Here is a 16,730-nt window from a genome sequence, read left to right on the forward strand (position 1 = left end):
AGGCGGAGGTAGAAGCTAGTCATCCCGTTTACAATGGCTATGATTACTGTTACATTCCTCCCCATTACTGGTCAAATGGAGTGACATGTGAAGTGCAAGTGCCAATACATCTCAGGGTTACATGCTAGAGTATGTCTGTCTGCATGTGTACCTGTGAAGCTGTGGCTCCCCCGGCCTCCTCCAGTCGGTCAGTGAGGTCATCCAGTTCTCTGGTCAGATCAGCTCTCTGCTTCTCCACCTACAAAACAAAGTCATTTGTAGTCTCTCATAATAGACTTAACAATTACAAATTAGCTGGCTAGAGGCCAGTGCTCATGAGGAATTTGTTTCTGGGTGCAGTTGTGTCAGAAACAGATCCTGCTCAGTTTATCACAAACAGTATCCTCTCCACACACAGTGACATCATCAAAGCGAGACTCTTGTCGGTGGGTTATATCTTCCTTTTGTAAACCAGCTGTGGTCATCTATGTAACAGCCTGAGATCATCTAAAGTGACAAAACATTGATGGCTGCAGTTTTATTAATTAAATATGCTGGAAACACTGTAAAGATATTGGTAAGCAAAGTCCCTGCAGATTCAATCTGGACCCACCAAAATGATCCCACATCCTGGGGATTTCTGTGATTGAAAGACACCAACAGGAAGTGACCTCCACAGGGTTCAGAGGTCAGGATCAGCGCACCTGTCCAATCAGAGCACAGCAGGGAGGAGCTTCCGTTGCAAAGTCCAAATATTGAGCGACTCCTGTTTGTTGGTCATCTACAGTAGCTACTACCATCTCTGTGTTTCCAGGTAGAGAAGGCCAGCATGTGAGTACTTCAAGTGTAAATGATTTAAATGTCTATATAAAATCTATGTTGTGCTAGACCAGACTAAGCATCATCTCCATAAATATAATCTTCAAAGGACAATCACAATCAGAGGGGTAATGACAGGCTTGGGTGATGTTTATCTAAAACTTGAGGTATTTCCATTGTAAAACGAGGCAACACATGTAATGGTTATAGCAGTCTGAAACATATGGTTGTGAAATGCACAAACAATCAAAGCTTTAGAAGTTCTTCCAGTTGAACGCAGTTGTTGGTTTTATGTTGGTCTTTTACTATTGTTTCAAAGCTGTTGTGAATGTTGAGAGGGTCTGTAGCCCGTTCCTCCAGTCAAATGACCCAGTGGCCTCATGGATGGAATGTTCTAAATGTTTTTCATAATAACAAAAAAGTATTATTTTTTAAATGACAAAAATCTGGTGTTTCTATGACAAACAGTTTTGTTATATTTCAGTGTTCTGTGATGTACAAGTTGAAGTCGGAAGTTTGCATACACTTAGGTTGGAGTCATGAAAACTCGTTTTTCAACCACTCCACAAATGTCTTGTTAATATCAAACTATAGTTTTGGCAAGTCGGTTAGGACATCTACTTTGTGCATGACACAAGTAATTTTTCCAACAATTGTTTACAGACAGATTATTTCACTTATAATACACTGTATCACAATTCCAGTGGGTCAGAAGTTTACATACACTAAGTTGACTGTGCCTTTAAACAGCTTGGAAAATTCCAGACAATTATGTCATGGCTTTAGAAGCTTCTGATACGCTAATTGACATCATTTGAGTCAATTGGAGGTGTAACTGTGGATGTATTTCAAGGCCTACCTTGAAACTCAGTGCCTCTTTGCTTGACATCATGGGAAAATCTAAAGAAATCAGCCAAGACCTCAGAAAAACATTGTAGACCTCCACAAGTCTGGTTCATCCTTGGGAGCAATTTCCAAACGTCTGAAGGTACTACATTCATCTGTACAAACAATAGTACACAAGTATAAACACCATGTGACCACGCAGCCGTCATACCGCTCAGGAAGGAGACGTATTCTGTCTCCTAGAGATGAATGTACTTTGGTGCGAAAAGTGCAAATCAATCCCAGAACAACAGCAAAGGACCTTGTGAATATGCTGGTGGAAACCAGTACAAAAGTATCTATGTCCACAGTAAAACGAGTCCTATATCGACATAACCTGAAAGGCCGCTCAGCAAGGAAGAAGCCACTGCTCCAAAACCGCCATAAAAAAGCCAGGCTACGATTTGCAACTGCACATGGGGACAAAGATCGTACTTTTTGGAGAAATGTCATCTGGTCTGATGAAACAAAAATAGAACTGTTTGGCCATAATGACCATCGTTATGTTTGGAGGAAAAAGGGGAAGGCTTGCAAGCCAAAGAACACCATCCCAACCGTGAAGCCCGGGGGTGGCAGCATCATGTTGTGGGGGTGCTTTGCTGCAGGAGGGACTGGTGCACTTCACAAAATAGATGGCATCATGAGACAGGGAAAATTAGGTGGATATATTGAAGCAACATCTCAAGACATAAGTCAGGAAGTTAAAGCTTGGTTGCAAATAGATCTTCCAAATGGACAATGATCCAAAGCATACTTCCAAAGTTGTGGCAAAATGGCTTAAGGACAACAAAGTCAAGGTATTGGAGTGGCCATCACAAAGCCCTGACCTCAATCCTATAGAAAATTTGTGGGCAGAACTGAAAAAGCGTGTGTGAGCAATGGGGCCTACAAACCTGACTCAGTTACACCAGCTCTGTCAGGAGGAATTGATCAGAATTCGCCCAACTTATTGAGGGAAGCTTGTGGAACTCGTCCCGAAACGTTTGACATAAGTTAAACAATTTAAAGGCAATACTACCAAGTACTAATTGAGTGTATGTAAACTTCTGACCCACTGGGAATGTGATGAAGGAAATAAAAGCTGAAATAAATAATTTTCTCTACAATTGTTCTGACATTTCACATTCTTAAAATAAAGTGGTGACTGACCTAAGACAGGACATTTTTACTAGGATTAAATGTCAGGAATTGTGAAAAACTGAGTTTAAATGTATTTGGCTAAGGTGTATGTAAACTTCCGACTTGAACTGTGTATAATGTGTCATAGTGGGATGCAAACTCAAAATGTAATATATTTCAACTCTATATCTGACATGGAACAAGTATCTTCTTTTTTTAAACCCACAACCATGTGTGTGAGGTGTATACTTTTGTTTCAAAGTAGATTTGTTTAAGACTACTAAGAAACACTCTGATGTAGCCCACTGCAGTAGAAGGTTAAAGCTTCAGTCCACTGGTAGTGTATGGTAAGCAACACTACCTCAAAGTCAAGTGTGTTTGTCCATGTACAGTATTTGTGCCCGCTTCCTGATATTCTCCATTATTTATATATTTTCTGTATGGTCTTCCTCTTGACATGGTTAATCAGCGCTCAAAGTGAAAACAGACTAATCTCATTTCAGCTCCAGCCAAGCAGAAGGATCTCATCTTTCAGTTTCCCGTGCACTCACCCCTCCCCACTCTACCACGCTCCCTATCTCTGTCTCTCCCATGCACTCTGACCTCTGACCTGTTTCTGTCATCACTCTCGTCCAGTCCAGTGACAGTGTCAACAGCTACTTCAGCTCAACACACTTCACAACCGTTCTCTTTCTGTTGTAAACTAAAGAGGCTAAAGGAAGGTCAGCTTTGTCTTAGTCCATGTGGAATGGCAGACACCTCTTGTTTGCAAGAGAGTGTCAGGGAGTTTGGGTGAGCGTTTGTGTGTGTGTGTCCGACATTCCACTGGGGAGAAGATCCCATGGAAAACAGTACCAGGAGATAGTGCCGGCACTATCTCCTCATCTCTCCCTACCTGAGCTGAGCCAGACAATGGAAAGCCTGTCTGCAGCGCTGGTATGTGTGTTAGAGACACTGAGAAGACCCTGCAGATAAAGCTTTACAAGTCTCTGCCTGTCTCTCTCTCACACTCTGCTGGCTTTAATAGGAGGCAGGGAGAGCACAGGGCTATTAGTTAGGTATACCACCCAGTGTGTGTGTGTGTGTGTGTGTGTGTGCCACCCAGAGCTAGGGAAGAAGTGTGTAAACAGCCTAAAGGGACTGGATGTCACTCCATTCACCACCAGTGAGGATGAAATATGTATGTTTCTATCTCTGGCCTGCTTATTGCTACAGTGGAATCACAGCAGGGTCTGTCTCTCTAAAATACACACAAAACTCAAGTCTCGTTTCACATAAGAAGCGGTTAACAATCTCCTCCTACTGTTAAGTGAGCAATCTTCTCTTCTACAAGGGATTGGTTTGACATGGACTAAGCTCCGAGTTTTAAACCCAGTTTTGTAGCCTTATTAACATAAAAATATACCAGATGCCTTTTGGCCACCTTGGCGTGCTGAAGCAGAGGAAGACCGAAAAAATGATCCTCATCCATTACTTCTGTCACGCTCGTGCGGAGCAAGGTGGAGGAATGTGTCCGTGTGTGTACGTAGGTGTGTGTGTATATGCATTTGTGTTTGCATGCGTGTGTGGAATGGTCGGATGTAGGGGTTCTGTTTGCCTCCAGGGCTGCTCTGTGAGTTAACCAGAAACACCAGGGCTTTCCTCTGATTTATTATCACAGGTGCAGCTGATTTGGGGTAACCACCAGAGGCACGGGACAGACCTATTTACCCCACCAGCATGCCAGACACCAGGTCCCCCAAACCCGCTCACTCCCCCATTTGCCTCCATTCCACTTCCCTACTCCAACTGAACCCTCCACTACCCTTCCTGTCTGAAATCAACCTCCCACCTTACCAATTCTCTATTTCATTCTCCAAATCTAACTCCCTTCCCCAGGATTCCTCCTTTACCTTCTCTCTCCTTGACTTCTCTTCCAAGGTTTCAATCCTATGACAACTCCTAGCTGCACCACGTCTCACAGAGTACTACAGCCGAGCAAAGCTCATTTCATCCCACAGCACCTTGGACTGCTCTAGTCTCTGACTGATGTGTCATACAGGACTCTCCCTCAGCAAGCTCTGCCATCCAACACCACAAACATTCACTCGGACAGTTCAGGACATGCCTTGCACTGACCACAGTGGACCGCAGTACTGGCCACAGCACCTCCAAACTTAACGCTAACTCTAGCTCATACCCCTATAACACTAATGACAGCCCAACTCCAGTGAGTTACGGATGCAATAGGTGTGATAGTTAGGTGATAATGTAGGGGTTACAGTACTGGACCAGTGACAGAAGTACTGTACCTTGGCTCTCATGGTTCTTTCTGTCTCCAGTTCCTCCTCCAGCTCCTCGATACGGACCTACAAAGAGCAGAGAGAGCATAGTCCTCATTACATGCATGAGAGAATCACTGCAACTTTCTGCCAGATTTGAATAATTCCCATTGTCCCAGTAAACTTACATACTCTGCAGAAAAACAATGTTTTGTCTGGGCAAATAAGAGGCACCACCCCGTAGTTGGTTTGCTATTTCAGGGTAGTAAGTTTGTGGTGAGAGAGATTCTCATTCTCTGTATTTCTCCCTGGGTTGGTTCAGCATGCCAGTGGTTTTTTTTTTTTTTTCACAGCAGGAATGTCAGCAGCAGCAGTAGCCTCCATCATTATTTCTACTCTGACCCTCAGACTGGGTCTGCATGGGACTGGGCTTTCATATCAGGTCAGTCAGCTCAACAGAGAATATCAACTGTCATTTCACATTATATTTAATTCATACATGGCTGCCCAACGGGTGGGACTACAGTAATGAAGGATTTCACTTCATGAACCTAATGACATAATGAAATGATCGGGTTCATGTTGCAATATTTGATTATATTATAATTGTTACTATAGCTGAATGATTTATTGCACTTTCATCATTAATATATGACATCTATGACATACAATTGTAGGCTATTATTGCTTCAGTATAGACGCAATGTCATGCAGGTTCTAATCACACTAATAGATCTCTAAGTACATTGCAGTTTCCCAAAATCATAACTCAATTCACTGACACACAGGTTGTTTATGCCCGTTTGACACAAACGTATTGCCAGAGTTTCTAAACATCGTTGTCTTCAGGCTCCAAGTCATGTCATGTTCTGTGGTATCTGCAGCTCTATCTTGTCTCAGTGTCAGGAAGTGTGTCTAACACATAGTGTATAGCCCCAGGACATCCCATCACACACACACACTAACATAGCCATCTCTCTCACTACTAACCACAAAACGCAGAGACTCGGGAAACGCCAAACAAAGTTCCACACTCTAAACACACAGGCAGGGTCATAACTTTAAATATCTCAATCACACCACTTTTTTTAACCCTTATTTTACCAGGTAAGTTGACTGAGAACACATTTTCATGTACAGCAATGACCTGGGGAATAGTTACAGGAGAGAGGAAGAATGAGCCAATTGGAAGCTGGGGATTATTAGGTGGCCATGAGGGCCAAATTGTGAATTTAGCCAGGACACCTGGTTTAGCACCCATACTCTTACGATAAGTGCCATGGGATCTTTAGTGACCACAGCGAGACAGGACACCAGTTTAACATTCCATCTGACAGATGGCGTCCTACACAGGGCAATGTCACCAACCACTGTCCTGGGGCATTGAGATATTCTTTTTTAGACCAGAGGAAAGAGTGCCTCCTACTGGCCCTCGAACACCACTTCCAGCAGCATCTGGTCTCCCATCAAGGACCAACCCTACTTAGCTTAAGAGGAAAGCTAGGATTGGGATGCAGGGTGCTAACCTTCCCCAACCAGAAACCGTGGATTGATGGCAGCATTCACGCAAAACTGAAAGCACAAACCACTGCTTTTAATCAGGGCAAGGCGACCGGAAACATGACCGAATACAAACAGTGTCGCTATTCCCTTCACAAGGCAATCAAACAAGCTAAGCATCAGTATAGAGACAAAGTAGAGTCGCAATTCAACGGCTCAGACACGAGAGGTATGTGGCAGGGTCTACAGTCAATCACGGACCTACAACGGCATCCCTAGCCGCGTCCTCAGAGCATGCGCAGACTAGTAGGCTGGTGTGTTTACGGACATATTCAATCAATACTTATCCCAGTCTGCTGTTCCCACATGCTTCAAGAGGGCCACCATTGTTCCTGTTCCCAAGAAAGCTAAGGTAACTGAGCTAAATGACTATTGCCCAGTAGCACTCACTTCCGTCATCATTAAGTGCTTTGAGAGACTAGTCAAGGACCATATCACCTCCACCCTACCTGACACCCTAGACCCACTCCAATTTCTTTACCGCCCCAATAGGTCCACAGACGACGCAATCGCAATCACACTGCACACTGCCCTAACCCATCTGGACAAGAGGAATACCTATGCAAGAATGCTGTTCTTGCATAGCTCAGCATTTAACACCATAGTATCCTTCAAACTCTGGGTCTCGACCACGCCCTGTGCAACTGGGTCCTGGACTTCCTGACGGGCCGCCTCCAGTTGGTGAGGGTAGGAAACAACATCTCCACCCCACTGATCCTCAACACTGGGGCCCCACAAGGGTGCGTTCTCAGCCCTCTCCTGTACTCCCTGTTCACCCATGACTGCATGGCCATGCACGCCTCCAACTCAATCATCAAGTTTGCAGACGACTCTACAGTGGTAGGCTTGATTACCAACAAAGACGATACGGCCTACAGGAAGGGGGTAAGGGCCCTCAGAGTGTGGTGTCAGGAAAATAACCTCACACTCAATGTCAACAAAACAAAGGAGATGATCATGGACTTCAGGAAACAGCAGAGGGAGCAGCCCCCTGTCCACATCGACGGGACAGTAGTGGAGAAGGTGGAAAGTTTTAAGTTCCTCAGTGTACACATCACGGACAAACTGAAATGGTCCACCCACACAGACAGCGTAGGGAAGAAGGCGCAGCAGCGCCTCTTCAACCTCAGGAGGCTGAAGAAATTCGGCTTGTCACCAAAAACACTCACAAACTTTTACAGATGCACAATCGAGACCGTCCTGTCGGGCTGTATCACCGCCTGGTATGGCAACTCCTCCGCCCACAACCGTAAGGCTCTCCAGAGGGTAGTGAGGTCTGCACAACGCATCACTGGGGGCAAACTACCTGCCCTCCAGGACACCTACATCACCCGATGTCACAGGAAGGCCAAAAAGATCATCAAGGACAACAACCACCCGAGCCACTGCCTGTTCACCCCGCTATCATCCAGAAGGCGAGGTCAGTACAGGTGCATCAAAGTGGGGACCGAGAGACTGAAAAACAGCTGCAATCTCAAGGCCATCAGACTGTTAAACAGCCATCACTAACATTGAGTGGCTGCTGCCAACATACTGACTCATCTCTAGCCACTTTAATAATTAAAAATGGGATGTAATAAATGTATCACTGGCCACTTTAAACAATGCCACTTTATATAATGTTTACATACCCTACATTACTCATCTCATATGTATATACTGTACTCTATACCATCTACTGCATCTTGCCTATGCCGTTCGGCCATCGCTCATCCATATATTTTTATGTACATATTCTTATTAATTCCTTTACACTTGTGTGTATAAGGTAGTTGTTGTGAAATTGTTAGATTACTTGTTAGATATTACTGCATGGTCGGAACTAGAAGCACAAGCATTTCGCTACACTCGCATTAACATCTGCTAACCATGTGTATGTGACAAATAAAATGTAATTTGATTTGTTATGCTGCTGGCCCTAATCATCTCTAAGTCAAATGAGTTTTAGTGATGACAGTAAACAGATGTATAGAACATGCAAATATTTCAACAATGCTCTACAGGTAGCAAAACAACCAGGAGGCTAGTCATTCAGATAACATCCGTATAACTTCAGCTAATAACATTCAAGTTTCCTATGAATGGCACAAGCGCACACAAACATTCCAAAGCATGCAAAAAGAAAGAGAAGAGGAGGATAAAAGAAAGTGAGAGAGCGAGCGAGCGAGAGAAAAGCGGTGTAGAAACTCACATGCCAGCGCAGGACCTCAGCAGAGAGCACAGCCATGGTGAGGCAGCAGTAGCCCGACTGACTGACTCTCCCCAACACTCTCTCTCTCTCCCCAACACTCTCTCTCTCTCTCTCTCTCTCTCTCTCTCTCTCTCTTACACACATATACCGACACACACACATGCTGCTACACTCCACTCAGCCGAGCCGCTTCTCCTCAGGCATTCTACACTCCACACTTCCTGACACACACAGATAGAGTAGCAGAGCTCCCCGACTACTCTATTTAATATATTGTATCTGTTTCTGTTACTTCTCCCCCAGTCAACTTTGCCTGAAACTGTTATCGCTAATATTTTTGATACAACAATACTGCACTGTAGAATAACAGTTTGTTGGACCAACTGTTTTTTTTTTCTAAACATGCCTGGGAACTGCTGTATTGGAAAACTATTGTGTGCAATGTTTTTACCACAGTAAGTCCATTTCAGCATCATCTTACAAGCATAAGACACCGAAAAAGGAAACAAAACCGTTAGCCCATTATTACAGTGGACTTTTGGAGGGTCTGATATCTGAAATTGCACTTACTTAAACTTTCCACATTAGAGGGTTTTTTTTCCCCAGTGCAACTCTCCACCATTAAATTGAGTATAAATTGCAATCACATGTGAGTTGAGCCTGATGGCTCGGTGATTGTATCTGAGGGGTATTCTATAGCGTGGGCAGCTATATCCTGTCAACCCCCCTCAGAGAGCCCTCAGAGAGGGGAACCAGACCAGAGGCTGAACGATTAGTCTCTCCTGGCACACGCCTACCACAGACCTGCTCCTGCATCCAACTAACCTCATTACAGACTCTACTCCTATCAATAGTACTATCCATACTGTCCACATACGTATGCTCTGAACATTCCAGACTCTAGGCTCGAAAAGTTCTGGAATAAGAACCCTTTGTTTTTTTTAAACACCTTCAGATGGAGCTGTAGCTACCATGAAAATGGCAACTGAAGCGATGGCCAGGTAATTCAAAGCTTTTACCACATCAGAGCCTCTACACTCTTTAAAATAAAATAAAAAAGGTGGTGTCTGGAACCTAAAAGGGTTCTTCAGCTGTCCCCATAACAGATCCCTTTGAATAACCCTTTTTGGTTGCAGGCAGAACCCTTTTGGTTCCAGGTAGAACCCTTTTTGGTTCCATGTACAACCCTTTCCACCGAGAGTTCTATATGGAACCCAAAAGGGTTCTACCTGGAACCAAAAATGCTTACCCTATGGGGGATAGCCGAAGAACCATTTTGGAACCCTTTTTTCTAAGAGTGTAGCTGAGGACAGGAAGGTGAAAATGGTGTTATTAAAAATGATGTGCTCTGTGTACAGCACCCAGGTGGCTGAGGTCCTGGCTCCTGTCCTGTGTTACTTTTACACACGTACTGGACATGCAAACCCACATCTGCTTTAAAGCAAAACCGAAAAATACTGGTCACAAACTAGTTCACGATGATTGACTTGACCTCTAACCTCACACAATGATCCCTTTTCAGTCCGCTAGAATTGCTTTATTATAAACACCATAAAAACAGCCATAAAACCTCTGCCACCACCGAGATGGAAGTGAATAGCATGCATCTGCTAGCCCCATTCTACAACTGCATTCATATTGTGTCTGCCAGAGCTGCTTTGAACTGTAGCAGAGTAGTCGGAGCTCCATCATCATAGCTCTTCACTAGCCAACTCGCCCCCACGTACACAATATAAATACAGAACATTGCACTGTACAGTACACAGGCTGTTCAGAGATATCACAAAGCTATTCGGAGCTTTCTCTTTGAGCTACAACACTCCTAAGAAGCAGCTGAAATACAGAACTGCTACTCCCAGCAGTACATTGTGCTTTAACTGTACTGTAGGGGGGAAGATAGCTACATCATAAATGAGATATCTCTTTGATTTCCTGTGAGCTACAATGCTGTCTTGGAATCTTGACATATTCACGTGACCTTTTATATTTAAACCACACACGAGTGGGCGAGAGACGGGAAGGGCCAACCAGTAATCTGGTCTTTTGCTCAGCGCTGGCCTGGACACCTGCATCTTTATCTGTGGGAGGAGATGCTGACCATGATCCAAACACACACACACACACACACACACACACACACACACACACACACAGGCTTCATTGATGGGATAATGCCAGGGCTACAGTAAATGTGAAAACATGACCACTCTCACCGACACACCGATCGTCTTTCAGTCCCTCGTTCACCCAGCAGACAGACAAAGACAGTCTTTATTCCTCTGTTCTTTCCCAACCTCTGGATAGAGAATCAAGGAACTGGAGGCATCCATGGATCTCAGGAGGAGTTAACCTGATCTGCACCTTTTGCTTTTACCACTCTCTCGTTTTCTCAATCTGTCGCTCTGTTTCTCTCTTAGTTTCTCTTTCAATCTCTGTCTTTCTTTCTCTCTGTATCTCTGTGTCTCTCTCTCTCTGTTTCCCTTCTTGACTCTCTTTCCATCTCTCTGTTTATCTGCAACTCCTTCAGTATCTCTCTCAATCTCATTCTTTGCATGAAGGAACAGAGCCAGACAAAACATATGTTCATCTACAAGTTCCAGTGACGGAGCGAGATAATCATGTTGGAGCTACAGTATGTCACAGCTTGTAAACGTTGTTCCCATAACCTTGTCTTCCGTGGGCTTTTTCATTATTTTGGGGTCGACAGGTAGTCTAGCGGTTAAGAGTGTTGGACCAGTAACCGAAAGGTTGTTGGTTTGAATCCCTGAGCTGACAACATGAAAGAAATCGGCCGATGTGCATTTAACCCTAATTGATCCTGTAAGTCACACTGGATAAGAGTGTCTGCAAAAAATGTAATGCAATGACAACTGCAAATAGTACACTAAAACCAAATGTCCTGTTAAAGTAATCATTTCAGCGTTATTACGTGCTCATTCCGGCATTTATGCCAGATATAAGAACTGAATGACCTGAATGTTATTTTAGTTGCGTAGGCACTGTTGAATCAAAAAGAAAATGCAACCTCTTTCCCAATCATTGACATACTTCTGGAATTAATGTGGAAACACAACAAGCTGCAGGGCGCATGTTTTTTTTTTTATCTTCTGATGTCATGAAGCCCATTTACATAGTGCAAAGTATCTGCAAATCAGACACTATAACTACTTAGTTATTAGTAAAACATTATTTCACTAGGAAGGCTCTTGTGATTTTGAAGTGCATCTTTGCAAACAGTAACCTGAACGGAGAAGCCAAAAGGCAATGTCTACACAGCATATAGCCACAGAGAGTGAAGGAGTTAACTCCCTATAAGAGAGGCCAGGCTATAGATGTTTATCAGCTCAGATGGAGGAGTTAACTCCCTATAAGAGAGGCCAGGCTATAGATGTTTATCAGCTCAGATGGAGGAGTTAACTCCCTATAAGAGAGGCCAGGCTATAGATGTTTATCAGCTCAGATGGAGGAGTTAACTCCCTATAAGAGAGGCCAGGCTATAGATGTTTATCAGCTCAGATGGAGGAGTTAACTCGCTATAAGAGAGGCCAGGCTATAGATGTTTATCAGCTCAAATGGAGGATGTGTGTTTTTACCAGCTCCTCATTCTCCTGACAGGCAGGGGGCTGTGAAACCAGCCCACCAATCAGAAGACAGAACACAGCCGTGGTGCTGAAAAGTAGGAATGCAGATCTCTCCTTGACATCCCGACTGGGAGCAACCCCCTTCAATCTTACCCCTCAAATCCACCTCAACCCCCCCCCTTTAATCTCCCCCCCCCCCAGTCCTCCCACTCTCTCCGACACGTCTTAATGCCTCTCGACCCCTGACCCTCTACCAACTCAACCCATCCCCCTCCCCCATACCACCTCACAATATGTCTCAATGTCTCCTACCTATGACCCCAAACCCCTTTACAGTCCTTCAAACCTACAACATCAACCCCTCTCCCCTCCCCTGCCACCCCTCAATATCTCCACTCGAACACCCCTTCATCTCCAGTCTGGGTCCAACCTGCAGCTCCTTGTTCCTCCTATGCAGGCTGATGTTTAGGGCCTCTTCTGCCTCCAGCTTGGTACTGGTGCTGGTTATCTCCACATCTCTCCTTGAGAAAGAGAGAGAGAATATATCAACATCATCATACCTTTTCCACAGTAAACTGCCCTGTGAGGGGACGTGTTCAGCAGAGAGAATGAGCGGCAGACTTCGTTTGATCCTAGTGGTGCAACAAGGTGACTCACTCATTTGATTGGCGTTCACAAGTGAGAATAATATTGTGCAACAAGGATGAATGACTTCAAGAACCCCTCATCCTTTGAAAATGAACATGTTTTTGTGAGAAAGAGAGGTGTGTGTGTGAGTAAAAGAGAAGGAGGGAAGGAAAGGGGGGAAATGAATGAATGACATCTGACGTCAAGGCCCAGTTCTGTTTTGGGAATGAAAATGTTATTGCATTTGTGTCCTGTATGTCACAGCTGGTTCTACTCTCCAGGTAAAGGTCAGAGAACACCTTCCTCCATTCAGCCTCATATTACTGAGAGGCACATACCAACAAGTTGGGACATTACTGAAACCCTGGCCCGAGGCCCCGAGCCCTTAAAATCTAGATAACGGTCCTCTGCACTACTGTTATCATGTTATAACCTCCACCAGGCATCTGTTTTGCTGCAAGCCAGAGACATGCAATCCAAATGTCTGCAAGCACCAAACCAAATACTGTTTCTGGACTGTTTTTTTCATTTCTTGGATGTTGAACAGATATCATAGGGCTGATATAGTATGCAGATGCAATTCCTTAGCAAAGACATCAGTTGACAACACCTGGACTGTCGGTCTGCCAATTTCCCTTGTTTTGGTTGAGGATAAGATGGGTATTTCAACAGACTATTCACCCAGTCCCAACTCTATTGGATCTATGAAAAAACTAAGCCACTTTGCATTATATTTCTCTCTATAAATATCTCATATCTCTGTAACTCATTGTCTATAAGTTCTTATTGAACTCAACTGTTCTTTTTTCAATGGTTTGCCATTGTCTATAACATGGACGTCACTAGGCCTATTTTAGCCCCCCTAAAATATTCATTAGCCCCTACTAAATAAATCAATATATCAGTCAATATATTTTCTTTGTGATTCCTTTTTTTCGTCAACCATCGCATCTTAAACTTATTACAGGGTGGGCACTAGGACCTGGGGGAAGCTGCTGATGCAGAGAATGCTGCACACGCTAGTGACTGTTAGGCCTACTTGTAGCTAAAATTTTGGTTAACGTTACCTACTTCTGTGGCTTGAGACTGCTAGCTAACAGTAAACGGACAGGAAAAGGCTCTGACAGGACGGATTCATGTAGATAGGCTATGATGTGAATTTGTGGTAAGTTAGAACAGAGAGAGTATTCACTACTATAAACTTTGGTCATAATCAAAGCTTTGTTAACCAATACGTTGTTATGTGAGGCTGCCTGTAAGTTACAGTGTAACAGACGTTGCGAGCTAGCTAACGGTAACGTTAACTTATGTTGAATTTAAAAGACACCGTTATGTGGCGATGATATCTAATTAACGTTTTATTCAATGTAGTTTTGCTATCTGTGTCAGGCTATAAATGAGACAGATGACGTAACGTCATGCACATATCTTTTCATACTCATTTCTTTCATTCAGTAGGCCATTGCAAAACAATTATCAGTAGGTCATGTGTAGAAAAGGCGACATAGTGTTAATCGCAATGTCATTGTATTATCCTCAATTTCTCAACTGTAGGCTAGCTAACGACTAATGTTAGCTGGATATATGGAAAGTCTTCAAGAGAGGCAGTGCCATCAGCTATGCCGAAGGCCAATCCGGTGAGAAATTAAGATTTTAGCAGTTCAAACAAACAAATTAAACTTAAACTGATTAATCACCTATTAAGCCTTGAGTTATTGTAAATATGAGTTTAATAACAATACACGTCAAAACACAGCAGACAAGAATGAGGGAAAGAAGCTGGAGGCTGAGGGAGCATGTCGAAGGTTAGTGATTAAAAAAAGAGAGTAGATGTTTAAGCTTTCAGGTAAATTTATGGAGCATATGACAGCATATTTCTTACTTTTGTTAGGAATAAATGATTTTCATTATATCTTAACCTGTTGGGGATAATCGATTTAATCTGGTTACTACTCCTGCCCAGTAACTAGAATATGCATATAATTATTGGCTTTGGATAGAAAACACCCTAAAGTTTCTAAAACTGTTTGAATGGTGTCTGTGAGTATAACAGAACTCATATGGCAGGCAAAAACCTGAGAAGATTCCTTACAGGAAGTGGCCTGTCTGACCATTCCTTGAGCTTCTTGACTCTGTTTATTGAAGACTGAGGATCTTTGCTGTAACGTGACACTTCCTACGGCTCCCATAGGCTCTCAGAAGGCGGGAAAAAGCTGAATGATGTAATTCCAGCCCCAGGCTTTTGGCAAGTGCTCTATCAGAGGACAATGGGCTGAGACGCGTTCACGAGTCGACCCCATGTTTTTATTTTCTATCGTCTTTGAACATAAACACAGATTCCCGGTCGGAATATTATCGCTTCTTTACGTGACAAATGGCATAAAAATTGATTTTAAACAGCGGTTGACATGCTTCGAAGTACGGTAATGTAATATTTCAAAACAATTTGTCACGAAATGCGTCGTGCGCGTAACCCTTATTTACCCTTTCGGATAGTGTCTTGAACGCATGAACAAAACGCCGCTATTTGGAAATAACTATGGATTATTTGGGACCAAACCAAAATGTGTTATTGAAGTAGAAGTCCTGGGAGTGCATTCTGACGAAGAACACCAAAGGTAATAACATTTTTCTTATAGTAAATCTGACTTTAGTGAGTGCTAAACTTGCTGGGTGTCTAAATAGCTAGCCCTGTGATGCCGGGCTATCTACTTAGAATATTGCAAAATGTGCTTTCACCGAAAAGCTATTTTAAAATCGGACATATCGAGTCCATAGAGGAGTTCTGTATCTATAATTCTTAAAATAATTGTTATGCTTTTTGTGAACGTTTATCGTGAGTAATTTAGTAAATGTTTAGTAAATTCACCGGAAGTTTGCGGGGGGTATGCTAGTTCTGAACGTCACATGCTAATGTAAAAAGCTGGTTTTTGATATACATATGAACTTGATTGAACAAAACATGCATGTATTGTATAACATAATGTCCTAGGTGTGTCATCTGATGAAGATCATCAAAGGTTAGTGCTGCATTTAGCTGTGGTTTGGGTTTATGTGACATTATATGCTAGCTTGAAAAATGGGTGTCTGATTATTTCTGGCTGGGTACTCTGCTGACATAATCTAATGTTTTGCTTTCGTTGTAAAGCCTTTTTGAAATCGGACAGTGTGGTTAGATTAACGAGAGTCTTGTCTTTAAAATGGTGTAAAATAGTCATATGTTTGAGAAATTGAAGTAATAGCATTTCTGAGGTATTTGAATAACGCGCCACGGGATTCCACTGGCTGTTACGTAGGTGGGACGAAATCGTCCCTCTGGCCCTAGAGAAGTTAACCACCACAAGTTCAAAGAAGCTCAGTCCAAACTTGGAATAGCATCAGCTGAACTTGTACAGCTCTCAAACACTCGCTGGGCATGCAAGCTGCGGTCCAAAAATGCAGTCCTGGACACTTTAACTGCTATTTTTGATTGTCTATCTGCCATTGGATCCCCCATGGCTGTTGGTCTGAGAGCAAAGCTTCATAAGTTCTCCACCGTGTATTTGCTACAGATATTTCAGTCCCTTCTTTCTATAACTGAGTGACTACACAAGTTCCTTCAGAAAGAGACTGTAGACCTAGCAGAAGCTTGTTTCGGCAAACAAGCTGTATGTGACACACTGAGAGACAAACGCACAGATGCATTTGCCACAGAACTTTATAACAGAA

At 43.3% G+C, this 16,730-nt stretch overlaps 1 protein-coding gene and 1 long non-coding RNA gene across 4 annotated transcripts in view; one reads left to right on the forward strand and one right to left on the reverse strand.

Annotated features, from left to right (window-relative positions):
- LOC106589493 (myosin-16) overlaps nt 1–16,730 on the reverse strand; it is a 43,514-nt gene that overhangs the window by 10,479 nt on the left and 16,305 nt on the right. For all 3 annotated transcript variants that reach the window (XM_014179553.2, XM_014179551.2, XM_014179552.2), the window contains 3 exons: nt 12,826–12,916; nt 5,094–5,150; nt 152–238 (listed from right to left, as the gene is read on the reverse strand). In XM_014179553.2, the coding sequence (XP_014035028.2) occupies nt 152–238; nt 5,094–5,150; nt 12,826–12,916 (235 nt within the window). The remainder of the gene's footprint in view (nt 1–151; nt 239–5,093; nt 5,151–12,825; nt 12,917–16,730) is intronic.
- LOC106589494 (uncharacterized) lies at nt 760–12,830 on the forward strand. The gene is made up of 3 exons (XR_001324856.2): nt 760–810; nt 5,417–5,505; nt 12,430–12,830. It is a non-coding gene; the product is annotated as an uncharacterized lncRNA (long non-coding RNA).

Source organism: Salmo salar, chromosome ssa28 (assembly GCF_905237065.1).
Source record: "Salmo salar chromosome ssa28, Ssal_v3.1, whole genome shotgun sequence".
In the NCBI taxonomy this organism is placed as follows: Eukaryota; Metazoa; Chordata; class Actinopteri; order Salmoniformes; family Salmonidae; genus Salmo; species Salmo salar.